The following is a 20757-nucleotide window of genomic DNA, read 5'->3' on the forward strand; positions in this document are numbered from 1 at the left end:
CCTGCTGCTTGAAAGCTTCAAAATTCGTGCAGTTCGAGCCACACCCCAATCAGTGATGCCACAGCAGACGTTTTGCCTTTCACAGCTACAAAAAACCAAAAAACTGCCGTGGCATCGTTCATCCAGGTGTGGGAAGAAGTGAATCTTTGAATTTTCTTTATTGCAGTATTTCTTTTTTTCCCCCAGTAGGGAAAAACCGTCATTAGCTCCTTTGCTGTAATGTGTGTGTTTTCCGTTTCAAGTGAACCGCAGTAATAATAACAAACTCTTCTCGCCGCTGCACGAGTGCCGATCCAAACCAGCGGTGTACATGAGGAGGAGGGCTTGTTGCTAGGTTGCATATTCCTTCAGTTACAAAGCTCTTTGATACCTGCGTCGCTGTATGCTTTCACAGACATGCACCCACTTACTTGGCTCAGGCCAGGCACCTACACACGCACACATTCACAAAAGACCACACTAACACAGAGACATGCACCAGCAGGTAGGCCTGCTTTTTTCTCCCCACCCTTTTTTCCTAAATCAGGGCAACAATGGGCACGCTTCCACTCAGCAAACCATCAAGGCAGCCTTGACTTCGGGCAGCAAGACAGGACCCGTCTAACCACACTAACAAGGTGAGCAGACAGTGTGAGTTGTTGTGGCGGGTGTCTGTGCTCCTTCAGGAGGAACTGACAACAACTGGACTGGCACCACTAATAAGGTGTCAGTGCAGCTCTGCCCCACGCTCAGAGAACAGCCATGCAGCTCACACCGAAGGGCCTGCTGCACCAACCAGGATCCAGGCATTAAAACCAACAGAGGGAAGGGTTTTGTTTTTTTCTTTTCCACACTTTCACACAAACAGAAAACACCACCCCATTCCTATCGGAGATGCTATGCACTATTTTGTGCCAGATTAGGATGGATGGGAGGAGGAAATCTTTTCCACGCACAGGCAGAGACACGTGGGACAGCTCACCAACAGACACCCGCTGTGAGGGCAGTGAATGGAAAACTGAAGTCACTTGCCTCGCCATTTAAGGGATAGGGTTGGGTTTTAAAGCCTCTACATGGGATGGTGTGCAGCTGTGCATGTGGAAGGAATCCACTGATTGGTTAGAGCAAAACAAAACAAAATTGGCACGTTTTTTTGTTTTTTTTTTCTTTTTGAGGAAAAATCTGATGTTATGTTGAATAAAATCTGATTAAATAATTTCTGATTAAGTCAGTGGTTCATTTATGGGGCAGATCAGACGGCCGGTCGCACGTTAGCCTCAGATGAACTTTTGAATGCATCGACACAGAATGGACTCAATTTCTAGTCTCTCAAAATTTCAGCATGAAACAGGAGGAACGTGTGCACCAGCCAGCACCTCGTCCGTATGGCATTTAGCTTTTGTATTAAGGCAAACTTTAATTAAATATAGGAACCCATCCATGTCGGTGGTTACACAGCCTTAAATGTGTATATTTGTAAGCTGTGACCATATTAACATGAAATGCATAATACACAAAGGATGTTTTTGGGTTTTTGTTTTTTTTTTTGCTTTGAGAAGGTAAAGATGAAGTGCACTAGGCTTGGCTGCTGTCTTCGTTTTATTAGGCTTTGCCACGCTGGTGAGGCTTACTTTGCAGCCTGCATTCTAATGAGAGAGAAAGCAAGGATGAAGGAAGTATGGAGGGGGGTGCAGAGGGTGGAGGGATTGTGTAACTCTGTTACATAACACAATATGCACAGCCTTCTCTCCGTCTCCGGTCCTCCTCTCTCTCTCTCTCTCTCTCTCTCTCCCTCTCAGCACCTCCAATAGAGAGACATGGCAGAACAAGCAGGAGGGAGAGCATGAAGGGTTTAAAAGGGTGCTGGTGTTAATGAGGGCGATGTGAAGAGATGTGCGCCTCGCTGGAAAATCATACTTCATTACGGCGCTGTTTCTAATAATGCAAGTGATGAGGAGAAGTTGTTTGGGAGGTGAGGGGACGAGGAGTGCAGACCCCCGGCTTTTCTTAGATTAAAACTCGGCCATCAAGTGGCATTCAAGTGGGTTTGCTGGGTAATTAAAGTCGATAAAATGTTATTGCTTTCACCCTCGGCCCACCTTCGGATGGCTGGGGTTGAACTGACAGGCTTTTTGGATGAGGACAGCTCACTAGTGGGAATCAACCTTGACACCTTAATTGCAGATTGCATGCATTACTTTGCTGATTATGAAACAAAGCAAATTTACAACATCATTTACTACTTTTCAGGCTGCTTTGCACCCAGTTTATAGCTCCCAGTACTTTTAAGTTTAGTGCATAATTTAGCAAATAAAGCTTTTCTAGTCAGTTTTGTTTTGTTTTGTTTAGAAAGGAAGCTGGCGATTCTATTCAACATGTTTGATTCCTGCAACGTGACCTCATTTTATTGTAACAAATTTCATTCAGACTTCTTGGTCACGCAGTCCAGAATAAACCAGTTTGTATGAGAAGACTGAAAAACACTCAGTGTTGCAAAGTTTTATTTTCTTGAAGAATAATCTAATACAAAATGACAAAAGAGCCAGGAAAGTTTCAGTTTCTTTCACACTCTTAAAGTATATTACAAAGTACAGCACAGTCAACATTTCCACTGAAGCTTCTACTTGTTTTTTCAAACAACTTTCACTTCACGAATAGTTTACTTTCACACAGAACGTCTCCTCCGTCTTCTCCTCCAGGTTGTTCACGTAGACCAGGATGTCCACTGATCCGGGACTCTGGCTCGTGGCAAACCGCAGTCCGATGGTGTAACTCTCTCCCCCTCCAATCTGAACATAGTAAAAATAACACATAATTTTATTTAGATCTTTATCTTTTTTTTCTTATTAAAGCTGACCTGTCTGCCCATTCACACGTTTAATAATAAATCCATCATTTTTGTTTTGAACTGCATTGTTCACAAAGATCTGCCCCAAGATAAAAACCCTGAATAAATGGCAGTCACTGAGACCGATTTGGCAGCACGGTGTCTCAGTGGTTAGCACTGTTGCCTCACAGCAACTGACATGGCTTCCTGTGCTTGCTCTGGTTTCTCCCACGATCAAAAACATGCTGTTAATTCCATCGGTGTGCCCTGGACCATAGCTCTGGGTTTAACTAGCCGCTGGTCCCCAGGTGCTACGCTGTGGCCGCCTGCTGCTCCTAATGCTTAGGATGGGTTAAATGACTTTCCTGACAGGGATCAATAACACTGTCTGATGTTATCTGTTAACATTATTAGAGCTGTAAACCAGTTATAGATGTGACTCCCTTTTTCTAGACTAGATCATTTACACTAGATTAACCATATATACTTCACTGTGCTCATGTAGCCACGGTAACAGAGCCAGACTTCTGAATGTAAACCCCCACTCATTCTTCTGAGATGAAGACAATGCCTCAGAGTGAAAAAATACGTATCCTACAACACATTTAAAAAACTGAAACCAATATATACCAAAGGTGACATCTCACAATACAATATTATCACAATACTTCACTCACAATATATATTATTGCAATATACTGCAATAATATATATTGTGAGTTACTGATAGTACAACAAATAGTTGTAAGAAATTGTTGAAAATCACATATCTGTTGCTGTCTACATAGACAGAAATTCACATTTAACATAATTCTATTTACTTATTACGTCAGCAACCGTTCTATATGAATATAACCAGATTATTACCAGCTGGCAGCCAGTTGAAATGAATCCCCTCAATTCAGACTGATGGCAACATGTTTGGAAACCTGAGCATTTATAAATGAGACAGCAATTATTTGCAAACCTTCAACAATCTCTCTGAGAGTGACTGCAGCCAGCCCAGGTCAGACTGCGACTGTTTGCAGAAAGGTCACCTCCTATCAGGTGACCCAGGTATCGCCTTGTGATTAATCTTAGGCTCTAGGCAACATTTAGACACCAGAAGTTGTTTTTTATGCTTTAACTTCTTTAATACAATTTATTTGGTATCTGTGTATCAATACAACGTTGCAATGCACAATATTGTGATACTGTTCTGTATTGATTGTTCCCTTACCTCCTAAGATATACAGAGAACCTACTTTACAAATTAAATACAACTGCCATGCAAAAATAGTGAGCTCTGGTTCTTTCACATGGAAATACGCATCTAAGTGTTTAATCGCATGTTTTGTGACTCCGGTGACCTCATTTCAGTATCCAATTAGTTTCCTTCTTCCATGCAGTAATTAGATAATAAACAGAGTGTATTTCAGTTAGATTTGAAGGTATTTTACTGATCTGACTCAAAAATTAAAACATTTCTCAGGACAAAAATGACCCATATATGGAGCAAATGGTTATCCACACTGTTTTAATGCTTATCATCGCTGTGGGCATCTCCTTTTCAGGCATGTCTAAAACACAATTGTTAAATGAGGAAGCACCAGTTGTTCTAACCTCCTGACTGCCTCTGTGGAAAGTCTAGTATTAGAATTTTTTATTTGTATGTTGTGATTGTTTTTCTGTTCAGGCATCACAGTGAGGTAGATCTTTAACAGGTGTTTTTTTGTTACTTTCTCACTACTGTAGATTGACCAGAAATATTTCCTTCTACTCTCTGTAATAGCCAACAACAGAAATATGGGTCAATTTAAGGGATTTATGCTGTAATCTTTCCCACAAGCATGGCAGTATTGATCTCTGCTTCGCCTTTCCTCCTGACAGCTGGTTTTATCACAGTGAGGTAGTTATGTCAAAAAAGAGAAAAGTGTCTCCACATTTGCCTAATGCCACAGGCATGGTAAATTCTTTATAAGACACCTGGAGCTTCACTGACAAGATGGAAAAAACAATGGGCTGTTTTTCACTTGGCTCACCCTCCCTGTCTAATTGATGCAGTGTCTTCTGGCCAACAACAATGAGACTCTTTAATAGTTTATGTGAAAACAGGCTCCCCTCGCCTCTCATTCATTTATTTCTTAATTTAAAATGATAGTTTCTCATTTGTTTTAGCATTTTATCACACCTCACTAAATTAAAGGCAATGACAGCAGTGTTTCATGTCTGAATGTGAGCAAATCAGCTTTTAGAGACACTGAGGCTGACCGCACAATAATAAAACAGCAGCACTAATGACTTTGTAATATTCTTTGCATTCAGTTCTGAAAGCCGACAAGGAAGCCATTTACGGAGGAATGAGCAGTCAACATAAAAGACTAGAAATTATTGATGTCTTGTACTCACCTGTCAGGATGACAAGAAAGTCAACAGTATTGCTTTGTATATTCACGACTCATACACTCATATTTTCTACAATAAGCCTTTTGGTCAAAACAGTAGCGTTGTTATGCCATAACCCATTTATAATTTTGACTGGGAGGGCATGAAAGCTGATGACAGGGCCTGATACCAGGCTAAAATCTCCAGAAGAAACTTGGGGAAAAAGATCCAGTACAATAATATCTAACCGCTTGCCTCCTACACGGCAGCTCCATCATATCGGTTGTAGATGAAATCTCCATCAGAATGTCAGAAGACTTAACTGCTTAGACACACAGGAAGCACTTTAGCCTAGTTTTTTTCTAAAATCTGTCAAAAAGAGTTTCGTTTTAGTCAAAGTGTGTCAGATTATACGTGGTCAGTAGCACCGCTGGTTAAAGCTAATGTTATTGACATCAGTTACACCATCATAGCAACATATGTACCATTACTCCGTGAAACAAAACTATCTGAGCAGCTTTTGTTAAGGAGGAGGGTTCTTTCCTTCTAGTCACTAATTAAAGTATTGATTTTACTCTTAATGGGGGTAAGAGAAGTGGACGGCCTCCAGTCTCATTTTACCTGGAATTTATCCTCTTTGAACTGGAGCAGATCTGGATGGTCAGAGCGAAGCAGGAATGTACGGCTGCTGGTGTACGGATTGGTGTAGGTGATTTTTCTGGAACTGCCACGTCCACCGCCAACTGGAACGCATACTTCAAAAGCCTGCAAATACACACACACACACACACACACACACACACACACACACACACACACACACACACACACACACACACACACACACACACACACACACACACACACACACACGTGTTATAGCATCAAACCTTCTTGGGCACAGAGGAATGAGGGAGGGATTGAAATGTCTGAAAACAAGAGCTGAGAAAACTGCAGGATTCATCCAAGTGCACCAGATGATTTGATGAAGTATCCAACAAAAGGAAGCCCATGGCTGCCTACAGTGAAACTGCAAGAGTAAATGAACTTGAACAGTTTGTAAGTGTGATCTGAATGTGATTTGATACTTCAAAGTAATGGTACAAAGCTGGCAGGATAAGCTGGCTGCCTGTGAACTGGTGTAATGAGCATTTGTACAGCGGCCACAGTGGATGGATCCGCATGTTTCATTTGGCACAGATTTTACACCTGGTGCTTCCCTCACTTTTATCCAGTCTTGGTACTGGCACTAAGAGTACGCTAGCCTATAACCCCTTAAAGCTGGGTTTGTGTTCCTGCCAATCTCAAACCAGGGATCTTTTGCATTTAATGCAAATGTGTTAACCACTACACTACCACTACCACTAATGAGCATCTGTAAAGGGATGTCCACTGAAAGAAATACTTTCCTACAGTGTTTGGCATACACCTGACAGCAAGAAGATCCTGGATTTGAATTCAACAACTGTCTGGTGGCTTTCTATGCCGAATTTTCATGTTTTTTCTGTGCCTACATGGGTCCTCTCCATGTACCCCAGCTTCCACCCACAGGTCATGCTCATTTGCTTAACTGTCAATTCTAAATTGGCTATAAGTGTAAACGTGAGTCTGTCTCTCTGTGTTAGCCCTGCAATAGACTGGCAACCAGTCCAGGTTGTGCCCTGCCTCTCACTCTTTGACAGCTGGGAATCCAACCAAGATAGGTCACCACACAGGGAAGACATGCAGCCATCCTATGGCCAAGACTGGCTTCAGATGCTTATTTCATGGTTTTAAAGTAATGTTTGGCAATCCCTGACTTAAAGCAAGATAACTTTATGTAATGTGAGATGATAAATAACCACTGCAATACCCTTTAAGCATTACATTTTCTTTGTTTTGTTGTCAGAGAAAATGTGATTGTTGTCAATCACTTGATTGTTTAGCATTTTAGGAGAAGTGGATATTTGATCAACTTAAATTGATTTCATTTGATTAAATGTATATTTCTGCTGTGTAGTGCATGAGAAATATGTTCTGTACACAACAGGCAAAAGAAGAATTTAGTACTTTACCTATAATGCATAAAGCATAATCCAGTCAGCCAGTTAGGTACACAGTCAATTGATTAGACATTTGATTGAGAAAGGCAGAGAAGAGCATTATTAAAGACAATTGGATCTAAGCACTGGTCTGCTGCTCTTTATAAAGGGATTGGGAATGTTGAGCTGGCCTTGGGAAGTACCCGGATGATTCAAGTATTGAATCTGTTACAAATACAAGTACTATAAAAATGAAATCATGATGTCAAATCTTCTGTCTTCCTCTTAAATATTTTTTTTATTTCATACACTGATATCCTTCAAACGCATGTCCAGAATCCTTCAGAGCCAAAGCCAGTTTGCTGGTAGATTGTGGTGTGTTAGGTTAGTAATGGTTACCCCTGCTGGAAAGCTGCAGATGATAGCTGGTAATCTTCTTTCCGCATAGGCAGTATTACTCCCAGTGTTATGTAAAATTGGGGGTTCCCTTTTAAATCACTAGAGCTTCACAAAGTGATGATAAAAATGAGAGGCAACCATAATGCAGTTTATTAACGCAACACTGTTGCATAAGGAACACATTAGGTCATTGACTAAATGCACACAGTGCTCACAATGCTAATGTTACGAGTACAGAGCAGGAGAGTCCAAAGAGTTGGAAAATCCCAAATCCCAAAAAGGTTGATAATGAAATATACTCTACAACACTGGTGAGACAAAACTAGGTGGCACAAACACTTTTATTGTATTGATATTGTGGTAGATTATTGCCGTACAAGTTACCAAGCTAGGCAGCTAGCTGCTTGGTAGACATTGTCCTGCTTTTCGAAAAAGATGAATGACTGAGCTCCTGTAGGTGCCTGGGAAGGGTTAGCATGTTACCTTTAAGCAGAATCAAGCTTCTAGCTTTAGCTAGTGCTTTTTTCAGAGAAATGCTTTTTGTTATTTAACCAACAGCAGTGCAAAAATGATTAAAACATTGTCCTTTAATGAATGGGAGGGGGAGCGCTCAAGTTCAAGGGAGACCTTTAATTAACACATCAACCACATTTGCAGCAGAGCGGTGTGATGAGCAGGTCTGCAAATCTGACGCTTTCGTGCTGTAGTGTTTGGCTTTCAAACAGACACCTGGAACTGTATTTAACACACTGTTCTGCTGCTGCTGCTGCTGCTGCTGCTGACACAGTGAAGAAAAGGGTAAAAACCCGGGTTGCCAAATGTGCCCCACTGGATAATGATGGCCGATACCCATATGAGGAAACGATAAAAACACAAGATTTTTTTTAGGGTCCTACCTTGGACAGCACAGGACGGTGAACATTGAGACAGAGCAGCCACGCGGTGACCAGCCGCTGCTGCTCCACATCTACCGCGTTCACGTACAGAAAGCGGCTGCCAGCCTGCCATGGCTGCACCTTCAGCTGGAGCTCCTGCACTGCTGCAGGAGGCAAAACAAACACACCCGCTGGGTCCACCTAAAAAGAAGGCAAAGGCCATTAAAGTTTATTGGGTTTGGCAAGTGGACTGAGAAATGTGTCGACCAAGTGACAAAAAGAATGTGACAGTGTTCAAAGAGAAGAGATACATTTAATAAGAAATGGAAGAGGGACAGAATTAATGGAAAAGATGCTTAACAGAGTCAGAGGAAGGTAAAGGAAGTGTGCAGATTAAAGGAGAGTGGGTGAGAGAAAGGGTGAATGAGGTTCAATAAAAAAAGGGGGGAGGCAGACAATGAAATGAGAGAAGTAGAGGCAGGAAAGTGACAGAAATAAGAATGTGGGAATGAGATTTACTGTGCAGCTCCTTTTCAATCTGTTGAGAAAAGCAAAGCTATTCACTGACGCTGAGCTTTATCCTGCTTTATAGAACTCCTCCAATGCATTCCACTGTGAGCTAACCTGCCGCGAGTCAGATCAAAGCAGCTGCTCATGCGTACGCCGAAATCTTTAAAAATACATCTGTCGCTTTTTCAGCCAGTACCCTATTTCTAAAGGTAAAACATGTTTGGGTCATACTGTATGCACCCGTGGTGGTTGTGACAGTCTATCACTTCTCTTTTTTTCTCCATGAATGCTATAAAATGCCCTTTTATTCCAACTCTGAGGAAGAAGTATTGTCATGCTCCCTCTACTCTTGTACTCAGTTATGAATAAGAAACAATCTATTAAAAATAGAGGGCAATGTGACACTCCTGGAGCATATTTTCACATGTTCAGAGTGCATAAAAGCCACTGCTAATTTTTTTCAAATTGTATCAAACTGGGTCCCGACATGATCTGGCATGAAGACAGGAAGTAACGAGGGAACCTAATAAAATGAAATGAAACCCCATAAAAAGACCTATTATGCTGTCAATCTGCATTTGCATGTTCTTGACAATGATTCAAATCTTAAACTGGAGGTATTATAAGGGAAGGAATTGCTTCCATTTTTTTTCCTTTTGCTGCTAAGAGAACAATTTGCATTAAATCACTTTAGATGAGCAACTTCAAAATTGCTCACGATAAAAAGATCATTTGTCAAGAATAAATCCCTCAACATTTTTTTTAGATAAGTGAGATTTATGCATTTTTTTTGTCCTGTATGTTGAGTGTCGTCTGCATCAGTCGGATTTTGTCCAATTGAAAAAGAACACAATACAGTAAAAGCCTAATTTTAGTTCGAACATGCCACTTTCACATATAAAAAATGCATCCAGACCCAAGCACCCTTGATGACTAAGATGCTGCTCCAGTCTCTGAACCACAAGCTAATGTTAAGTGGCGGGGGAAACAGAGAGTGACAGGACAGGGAATGTGTACGGGTGGTAGAGAGGGTGTAACGCATAGTTCATCACCACAGACTACTACTGCTGGTTGCATGCTCTTGATCTCTTTTCAACTTGACTCAAAACAAGAATTATATATTCAGCTGAAGTGCTATGAACGCTGGATTAAATAACTAGATTCCTGGGACTCATAAAGAATTGAACGGAGCTCTCCACTAGAGGTCTTCGTGGGTCTAAAACCAAAACCGGACCGATGGAACTAAATGAGCCCAATGTGCAAAAATTAATTTTAAACATTAAGTGCAACAGGATCCTAAAGGGACCCACATAAAGCCTAAGGGAAGCAAGACCTCATCCAAAATCCAGTTGACTAACAGAGAGTCAGAACAGCATCAGCAGGAGCACGATGCTCCAGCACTTAAAGGGCAGCTGTCATCCAAAAAAGCAAAAATACATGTTATTTTTCTTTCACTTCACACATCTGCCACAAAGCAACAATTTTCTACTGCAATGGTTGTGATGCACACAAGATCTGAGCTACAGAAGAGGGTCAGTTTGGCTATGTCTATTAGACAAGTGGATCCAAGTGGCACAAAGAAGCTTTACCGACCTGCTTTTTTTTTTTTTTTTAAATGTGTTGTTACTACATTATTTTTTTGTAACGGACAGCCAATCAGAAGAAAGGCGACTTAAACTAAAGGGGATGGGAGCTAAAACAGCTTGTTTCAGAGAGAAAATGAACACAGGGGTTGCACCAAGGCCAGGTATAGAGTAAATACAAAGTCTTTTGAGGAGTGAATCATTCAAAGGTGCTTTAGTAGAATCTAAGAATAAAAATGTGCAGTGTGAAATGAGCATAAAAAGCCCACTTTAAAACATTTTTCTTCACTTTTTTTTTTTTTTAATCTCAGGTTAATAAAATAATGACTTCACTAGAAGACATGTGAGTTGATTTTAGTTTTGATGAATCTTTAAATCTTGATAGAGGCCTGAATCCCACGCTGCAGAGAACATGTGCACATTGTTTACTATTTCAAAATAGTGCGTTTAGTGACAATCGTACCTCAATCTCGCCGGGGTGTGATGAGAAACACTTGACCTTACGGATAGCCTGCGTTCCCCTCAGAACGAGTGACTGACAGCTCCGCTGGCCAGTCACACAGCTGACGTCCACACGCTCCAGGAAGTGCACGTAAATCTGCCAGATCTGGGAGGGCGCTGCCATCCACTTATCACTACAGAGGAAAAACATCATCAAGAACAATTAAACTAAGGCCCCCTGGAGATGCAGCCGGTGCAGCACGGGGTAAGAGATGAGGAGGGCTGATCTACGGCTGTGCTAGCATTTTAATAAGCAGAGCCATCAACATCATCCTCACACTGCTGAGATGAAAGGAATTCAGTCTCAGTGGCCCTAGCTGACTCAGAGTGGGAGGCGATGCAGTCACCTACTCAGGTCTGCTCTGAGACAACAGCTCTCATAAAGCGTTTGTGGTTATTTGGAATAGGATTCAAGTGATATGGGGTTTTGAGGGCAAACACGTCATCTGGAGGGTTGAAGCTAAAATATTTTCACAGTGATATCGTCAGATATTTTTTTTAAATGTTAGAAATCAAATCCAGATCAAATTCACAAATGTATTTGCGTGTAATTTGCTGGTAATCGGGTTGGCTGCTCGACACTTGGGTGAAAAATTAAAAAAATGCTCAACCACTAATGCAAGGGGGCCAAATGACTGTGTTACAGCACTTGGGACTGGTTTATATTGCAGTATTAGAGGACAGTATTAGACATGAAATGAAGAAGCAATGTGTCTTCTGCAATATATTTTATTAGTAAAATAAATTAGCTATACAGTATGTGCTCTTCTTGATGGAAGCACGTTGTAATATAAAGATACTAAACCACAGATGTCAAACTAATCTTACATCGAGGGCCACACACGGCCTACTTTGATCTTAAGTGGGCCGGACGAATGAGCCTTTGTGTCAGCAAAAAGACGTTTAACTACACATTTAATCCCTGAGATATCTTATCATAAGACAACAAAGTGCAGGTTCTGGTAGCTAATGTTTTCTCAATGAACCAAAAATATAATGTTTCATTTCTTCCATTTAATTGTTTATACTGTATATTACTTTATGCACGGCTGAAAGGGTTGTCTTTATCAGCTGGAAAAATTTTCCAAAGCTGTCCAGAGGATCAGATTGGAGTCTTTGCTGAGCCAATTCTGGCCCCTGGTCCTTATGTTTGACACTCCTGTTCTAAACATAACCATTAGTACCATTAGTAGTGCTATGCACATATCTGTGGTTAGGATTGTATATTGTGTGAAAGAGTGCATGTGAATGAGCATATGCATGATGCAATCCATCATTTCCACTAAGTGACAGAGGAAAATGAGGAAAACAATGAAATCATGTGAAACGAGGCAAAATGCTTTTATATTCATGTCCTCAGAGTTAAACGACAGCTCTCTGATATTTAATAGAAAACAAGTATTTGTATATCACATTAAAAACAAGGTGTACATAATCCTGATGGAGATTAGGCAAACTGGACGATGGACTGTGGAACTGCAGGCAGCCAGAGCATGAAAACTCAGTCTGATTAGTTAATTGATTCAAGCCTGCATGAACAATTTAATTATTGCAAAGATGAATGCTTCTTCAGGCTAAGCTCTGTGCGTGTGTGTGTGTGTGTGTGTGTGTGTCTGGCCAGTAAATAATACATACGTGAAAACCATTACAAAGAACATTTTTATGTGTGGACTGGGACTCCCTGGCACTTTCAAGTACACATCTTGAGGCTCTCCTGGTGCCTACAGACAGAAACAGATAAAAGGTGGAAGAGTAGAGGGGAAAAAGAGGCAAAAATAAAAAAGACCCCACATTGGCACTACAATAGTGTAAAGGCACGACACAAGGGCAAGCCTTTTCTTCTATCAAAAGAGCTTGTAATCTATCAAAAATGAGCTAGAGTTCTGTCCTGATTACGTTTTGTAAAAAAGAGACAAACATGTCAGAAGGAAGCTCAAAGAATTACACTTTATGTTGAATCCAATCCTTCAAACAGAACTGGCTGATGATGGTTTTGTGACATTTTGAGATGAGATGATGAGATGAGATGGCCTTTATCCTCACACTGTCAGTATGCAGTAGCTTGATTTGTTGAAGTCTCTGAGATAATGATGCAGACATATGTTTGCCTTTGACCTGCTTATTTTCCAATGTGTAAATATTAGATTGTATACCTATAGGATACTTACCTTGTAGTGTCCTGTGTTAGCACTTAACAATATTTACCTGAGGATTACATGACAACCTAATAAGAGGTTGTTGTTGTTTGTGTGTGTCTTTATGGTTTCACTCCAATTCAGTGATGTCAGTTTGATGTGATTGCTGTGAATGAAGCCATTAAAGGAGCAAGCACGCTCACTTTAATGGCTCTTGAAAAGAAGTTTGGCTGGCTGTTTATCTATGGTCACACTCAGGGAGGACAACACACAAAGAGACCAGTGCAGCTAGAATAAAGTGCTTTCCCTTCCAAACAGTTATCAGTTCAGTAATTAACCCTGTTAATATTTGTATGTTAATTGCAGAAGGAATTAAATCCAATGTCATTCACTCACCAGCATCCTTGTTTGGCAGATGATGTTAGGGTCACTGCAGCGGACAGAAACATGAGCATCTGGGTTGATAGCTGGTTTTCCCAACAAGAGGCAGGAAAAAACAAATATAAGATCAATTTACTATTTACTATAAATTGTTTTTATTATAGTTCAGAACATCAAGCCAGTCATAAAAGCCAATCAAACATTTTCTTGATTTTAAACTTTTATTTCTTGCTTTTCATTTCCTGCTCTGCATCCAGATACTTCTCTCTTCTTATTACCCTTTTTGTTGACAGAAACTGCACTGATATTGAAAAGTTGTTTCTGTTGATATTTAGTAAAAACATAATAAAGTGAAGGCAGAATACATTACTCATTCCCATTTCCCACATAAGCTGTCAAAATTGTTTTCGCCTTGTGCGTGTGAACATGTGATTCACATTTATGCTCACACAGGAGAGTAAGTCAGTATGAGAACTGAATGTATATTTTAATCTTCATTTGATATATTGATTAAAACTGGAATATATGCAAACGACTAATTTAAGCACAGTTCAGAAAGCAAGAAATATGAGTTGAAGGACGAGGAATACTTGGCTCATGGGGGATAGCCAGGGTAATCTGTACAACCTGCAGGGTCGTGCCAGACTGGCAGGCGGATGGCCTTTTTAAGGAAACAGAGCTCGGGGTGGTAAAGTCGGAAAGTCTGGTCAACAACATGGGGCGTTGGCTCCACATTCACTTGGCAGATGGCCATTGGCTTTCCATCTTCTGCTTTGAAAGTAACCTGTGGAGATAAAGTGAAAATTCAGCATTATTAGCAGCATGTCACTTCCTCACCTGATAGTCTGATATTCAGTGCATTAAAACAGGTTTTGCATCATAAGGTAGTTTAAGATTCATTAGAAGCTTCAAGTTACTACCTCGCATTGCAAATACATTACATGCACGGTAAGTTGTGCAGTATGACCAGAGGGGTTTCTGGAAATTTAAAGAAGGTATCCAGTACTGGAAACAAAAAAAAAACTACACGTAGAAAAACTTTGGTAAAACAAATCTGTGTAGCAGGAATACATATCTTTCATCTATCGCGTTCTAGTGTTTAGAGGTAAATCTAAAAGTAAACAACTGAAGTTTTGGAAAGTTCACTAGTAGTTGTGTAAGTCAAAGTTAACCAGGCTACAGCAAATACTTTCAACATAATCATTTTCTCTTCCAAACAAGATTAGTTAAATAGACTGATTTAAAACCTCTAGGGCTCCTGCGCTGCCAGATTTCTTACTGGAATTAATAGCCAGGTCGTGTATACTAGGTAGTAACAGCACAAACTGGTTTCATTAGTTCAACAGGGCTTTTTCCTCCTGATTTCTCTCTGTGTGCCATGTTTTCTTCCTGAAGCAGTTCATTTCTAAACAACATATACAGGCTTTTTAAAAACAGCCTTGGGGAAACTTTATATTAAAATTCACCAGAGAGTATTATGATGATGGAGAAAGCTGTACACTAGAATATAAAAGTTGCTTGCAATCTGACTGCTGAAACCCCCACAGACTGACTGAATGTGCTTTGAAGATTGCTGCATTAACATAGCCCCCAGGAGTTGTTTGAATCAACACAAATGTGTTCATACACATGTAGTCATTCTGCACGGTTATATATGATAACTGGCACATACATCAGAGCGGCATATGAAAACACACTGGAATTGCTCATTCCTGCTCACAAAGCGTCATATTTTAGGAAAACTAGTGTGTGCTGCTGTGACTTCACTGTCGGAGACAGTTTCTGCTACAGCTGCCGGACCACAAACTGTAGGTCTGATAATCCAACCATCTATTCTCTTAACCACTTATCCAATTCAGAGACAGTGGAGTCATATGACAAGAGGAGGGTACAGTCTTTGTATTTGTCACACTTAAGTGTTTCATATCATCAAACAATAATATCAGACAAAGATAACCTGAATAAATGCAAAATTCAGTTTTAAAGGATGATGTCATTTATTAAGAGAAAAAAAGTTATCCAACCCTACCTGGCCCTTTGTGAAAAGGTAATTGCCCATAAACCTAATAAGTGGTTCTTGGCAGGAAGAACTGCAATCGAACATTTATGATAACCGGTAATGAGTCTTTCACATCTCTGTGGAGGAATTTTGGCCCAACTCTTCTTTGCAGAATTGTTTTAATTCAGCCACGTTGAAGGATTTTCAAGCATGAACAGCCTGTTTAAGAACATTCAAAAACACTTCAATCTGATTTTAATCAGGACTACGCCACTTAAAAACCTTCATTTTAGTTTTTTAGGTCCAATCAGAGGTGGACTTGTATACTTGAGCTGCAGGGCATGAACAGAGAGCAGAGAGCAAAATTCATGGTTTCATCAATTACAACAAGGCGTCCTGAAGCAGCAAAGCAGGTCCAGCCCATCACACTACCACCACCATGTTTGACTGTTGGTATGGCATTTCTTTTGTGCTCTTTTTATGAAATTCTGTGTTAGTTTTTTGCCAGATGTAATGATGTGCAAACCTTCCAAAAGTTCAGCTTTTGTCTGATTACTCTATTAGTTCCCAAAAGTCTTGGAGATCATCAAGATTTTCTTTTCGGTCAGCAGTTTTCACCTTTAACTCTTCCATGGAAGCCATTTTTGCACAGTCTCTTTCTTATTGTTGAATCATGAACTCTATCTTAACTGAGAAAAATGAGGTCTACTGCTCTTTAGATGTTGTTCTTGGTTATTTTGTGACCTCCTGGATGAGCTGTAGATGAGCTCTTGAGGAAAAGGAAGATTTACCACTGCTCTGAGTTACAGTATCTCTATCTGTGGCTAATGGCTCTCACCGTGGATCACCGGAGTCCCATAATGTCTGTCATTGACATCTATCAGATCTATCAGTCTATCTGAAAGACTGATACATCTGATAGATTTGTCGACTTTGTTGCAAAGATTTCCATTTCTGAAAGGTTATAAACCATCCTGATATTTTTAGCCAACCTCTACCACAAAATAAGGTCAGTTGATTGAAAGAACTTGAATAGCACAAGCCAAATATTTTGATCAATAACTGTTAAGTGATTACTGAATTCAGTCACAATAATGTGTTACATTCTAATGCATCACCCCAGGTAACAACTAAAAACTTTTAAAAAATGGTTTCTGTCCCACCTCCTGCATTCCCACCTGCTGTGCTAGAATTAAAAAAAAGATTACAAAATAAATAAATAAATAAAGGAACACTACAGCAACTGATTAAAACAGACTCAAATTTCAGCCACGAGGAATGCCCTACACTCTGAAGTTAACTTCCCACAATCTGGTCATTAAACACACAGCAGCTGTCCAAATCGTTGATGCGTCAGATTTGCAGGCTAATGCTGACCTACAAGAGCGGCCCATATCTGGCTCTGGTGATGTGTGCTGACTGACAGCCGTGCCAAAGCTGGCATCCTGACAGCGCTGCTGTTGGGACTTGTCAGTTTTAGCGGGACACAGATTTGATCCAGACCCGACCTCTTTGACCTCCTGACAGGATTTTTGCTCAGAGCAGCAGTGCTGACACCGGCACACAATACGCACAAACTGCAGGCAGACACACACACGCACGCTTGGCAGACTGGCAAATATTTCATCAGCTTGTGCAATGTGAGAGCTTCTGGGTACTGTACTCTACACCAACAACAGGATTATTGTAAGGTCCTGCAGGTTAGCGAGAGGTGATGAATATATTGTTTTTCAGCACATTCAGGCTACATTCCAATAACGTGAGATTTAAGCTCCAGTATTTAACAAGAAGCCTTAAGTTTCGTTTTAATGAATTCCATAAGAAACAGCATTTAATTTTAGTGACAACTGCAGCACAAAGAATATTCTTTCACGTGGTGATGTGGAGGACTTATCTATAGTACAGCCCAACAAGCCTGTTCACAGTGTTTCTCCCTCCTCTAACCGTCTTACATATTATAAACAGCTGAATAAGTTCTTAATACTGTCAAATAACTTCAGAGTAATACTGTATATGCATGGTTCATTTAAAGTAGATTAACCAGACGTGTCAAGCTGTCGTCTAGCCTGGGATAGTTTAACTCTCCACCCTGACATTTGCCAGTTGGAGAAGATAAACAATGTTCAGTAAGATAAAAGTGATTTTCAGCATATAATTTTGCTTGACAATCTTGTCTGGCTAGCGTAACTTTTTTAATAGTCGACACTTCAAAGTGTTCTTTGGGTCTGTGCTGTGACTGTGCAGGAAAGAATAGGAGAGGAGAGGAGGGAGGAGGCGGTGCACTGCCACTCCTCAGAGAGTTGTCTGGGAGTGCGGGTACAGTGGATGTTGTTAGACTTTGGGATCTAGCAGGAGGTTAACCCAACTAAACTGCAATCACAAGTAGAGATGGCACGATACCACTTTTTTATGTCCAATACCAATACCATAAATTTGGATATCGGCCGATACCGATATAAATCCGATATAGTGTGTTTTTTAAATTAAAACTGTTTTTTTAATATCTTGCTGCATTTTGTATAAGTTCAAATTCCAGTTTAACAAAACAAACAAACACTAAAGCTATTCTGTTATACCTGTATGCAAAAAATACACTGCACCCAAAATATTTCATAGTTCAGCAATACTGATCAATCTAATAAACTTAAACCTACTCCATCCTCCCTATTCTGGTATTTTAAAGAGTAAGCAACCTAAATTAATATGGTTGCAAACTCCCAGCAAAAAAATAATAATAAATAAGGAACCACCCCCCACCTCATGATGCTTAATCGACGTAATCAACTTTAATTTGATGCAGTGTGAAAAGAAAAATGCACAGAAATAAATTATTTTTCAAGAATACTTAAATAGATTCAACATCTTTCTTCAACAGAACTGCAGACTGCACACATGGTACTTTCCCAAAGGCAAAAGTACTAGCTTACTAGGGTATATTAGACTTAATAGTTACTATATACAGTAATGGACTTCTATACTTTTTACATCAGATTAAAACTTTGGGTGTAAGGTTCAGATAATTCATTATTAAAAACTAGACATTTTAAATGAGAATAAGAAAAGTATGTCTTTGTGCCCCCTTTTCCCTGTTCATGCCCTATCGGCCCCCCTGGCTAAACTTTGCTAGATCCGCCCCTGCACAGTTACCAGCCATCAGCTAAGTAGAAAAAGATCGTGGTGTACAAAGTAATATTAAATAAATTCTAACAACAGATTATCAATCTTAAACGTGCTGCTGTTGGTCAGCCGCTGGTTTCCTCTTTCTGGCGCGAAGTGGGAGATAAACAAACAAGAGAGACGGACTGACAGAAAAGCCGATCAGCTGATCATTGATCAGTTTCACGATTGAAGTAGCAGCAGGAGAGGGAGGGAGAGAGAAGAGGCAGTCGCTCCATATATCGGTTGGCAAGCTTAACGCTGGAATGCTTCACAAACATTTAGAGATTACACACTTGCTTTACTTCTCTCTGGGATAACTTTGGGATGAAATGCCAGTTTGGTAGCGAGGCACCAAATGCTGAACCAGACAACAGATCTCGCATGCCACCGCCGCTCTATCACGTGACGCATACTGCTCAGTTATGAGCCGAGCTACGCCATGTCGCAAGTTATGTGAGCTGCTTTTTTGATATTTAATGGATCGGATTACATTTTTTATTTCTCTCCGATATCCGATCCAGTAATTTAGGTCAGTATCGGACCGATACCGATACTTAATATCGGATCGGTACATCTCTAATCACAAGCTTTATAATATATGTCGCGTTTAAGGCACTTTCATCTTTCTCAGCTCACCTGAATCAAATGATCAGTTTATATAGCCAAATATGGGAAAAAGTGTAGATCTCAGTTCTAAAGCTTGCGTTACGGCAGAGAAACATTTACATTAAAGTGCAAAGTGAAGAGCAGATGCACTCTGCACTTTAAATTCAGCCTGAAGAAAAACAAATCAGGGACTGAGAAGCAAAAGACTTCAGATATATAATATAAAAATGGTTTAAAGCATAAGTAACACATTCTGTACCTTGATAGTTTTGGCAGCAATAATATTGGACAGATTCTTCTTGGCCACCTGGGAACCTCTGGCTGTAGCCTTCAGGCTTGGTCCCTGTGAGGATTTGATAAGAAGCCCACATTTGTTATCAAAAATGAACATCTACCCCAAAAAAAACATAGCAAAAGAGCACAAAGAAAAATTGCATTTGCACATCCAGTAAGAAAACTGTATACAATCACGATAAGCAGAATATAACCAAAGGGTTTAAAAACTACCTTCATCTAGAAGAAGATAAGAGCGCAGCCAATCTAAATGACATTTATTTTGAACTGTACTTCTGGCATCAAATTAACTACAAAGACTGGGTTGGCTTTATGTGTGTAAAACGTGCCCTTGAAATAGGTCGGCTTTGGTTACAGAAACCTTGAGGTGTACTGACATTTATACGACTGTTACATAAACTTTCATCATGCTCCACCTCTTACTCCCATTTTTTTTAAATGACATGAGATCAGTATATGAAAGAAGATTTTTTTATAGGTTCACACAAGTTACTTTGATCATTCATTTGTAGTGATAAAAATGTGGTGACTGCTTCTTACTGTAAGACAAATCTAAACATTTAAAGGACTCAAGAAAAAAATATATCTAATTTTGTCTAACATCCTGCAGCCAGAAATAGTTACCAATCCAAGAATGTGGTTTTTCCTTACAGAACAAGTTCACACTTTATAAAACATGCTGTGAGAGTGCACCTTTATTCTGCACCATACCTGAAGGGCCATGGTGTGGTCGCAGAGGAAGCTTTGGTATTTCAGGGGCACGTGGAGGCTCTCTTTGGGCCGGAGGTAAACCCTAGGACCTGGAGCACCCTGCTCCGAGTGGAACATGTTTTCCTCCAGCGGGGTAGGAGTTCTGGTTAGCGCTTTGAAGTAACGCCACTCCTCAGTGTTTGTGATGACACTGGATGAAAAGATTAAAGGCCACAATTGAGATGAAAGGAGGCTCTTACATATTTTTAAAGAGATCCATCAGGGGATCAGAGCTGGACTTGTTACGTGGACAAGATCCCTCATTGCAGAATACTACAGCGTTTATTACAAGCTATGACGAGATTGTGCCGAGAGGAATATAGAAGAATAAACCCTATGCTGAAGATTCAACTAAAATCAGGTGCAAAAAATTA

The 20757-nt window shown here is 40.2% G+C and overlaps 1 protein-coding gene across 2 annotated transcripts in view; it reads right to left on the reverse strand.

The window, feature by feature from the left end:
* Positions 1-1848: 1848 nt before the first annotated feature.
* nphp4 (nephronophthisis 4) overlaps positions 1849-20757 on the reverse strand; it is a 111998-nt gene continuing 93089 nt past the window's right edge. For both annotated transcript variants that reach the window (XM_026153873.1, XM_026153872.1), the window contains exons 15-23: positions 20345-20534; positions 19599-19682; positions 14203-14359; positions 13591-13661; positions 12695-12780; positions 11022-11193; positions 8487-8666; positions 5792-5935; positions 1849-2768 (exon numbers count right to left, since the gene is read on the reverse strand). In XM_026153873.1, the coding sequence (XP_026009658.1) occupies positions 2628-2768; positions 5792-5935; positions 8487-8666; positions 11022-11193; positions 12695-12780; positions 13591-13661; positions 14203-14359; positions 19599-19682; positions 20345-20534 (1225 nt within the window). In that variant the 3' untranslated portion in view covers positions 1849-2627. The remainder of the gene's footprint in view (positions 2769-5791; positions 5936-8486; positions 8667-11021; positions 11194-12694; positions 12781-13590; positions 13662-14202; positions 14360-19598; positions 19683-20344; positions 20535-20757) is intronic.

This window comes from Astatotilapia calliptera, chromosome 20 (assembly GCF_900246225.1).
Source record: "Astatotilapia calliptera chromosome 20, fAstCal1.2, whole genome shotgun sequence".
NCBI lineage: Eukaryota > Metazoa > Chordata > Actinopteri > Cichliformes > Cichlidae > Astatotilapia > Astatotilapia calliptera.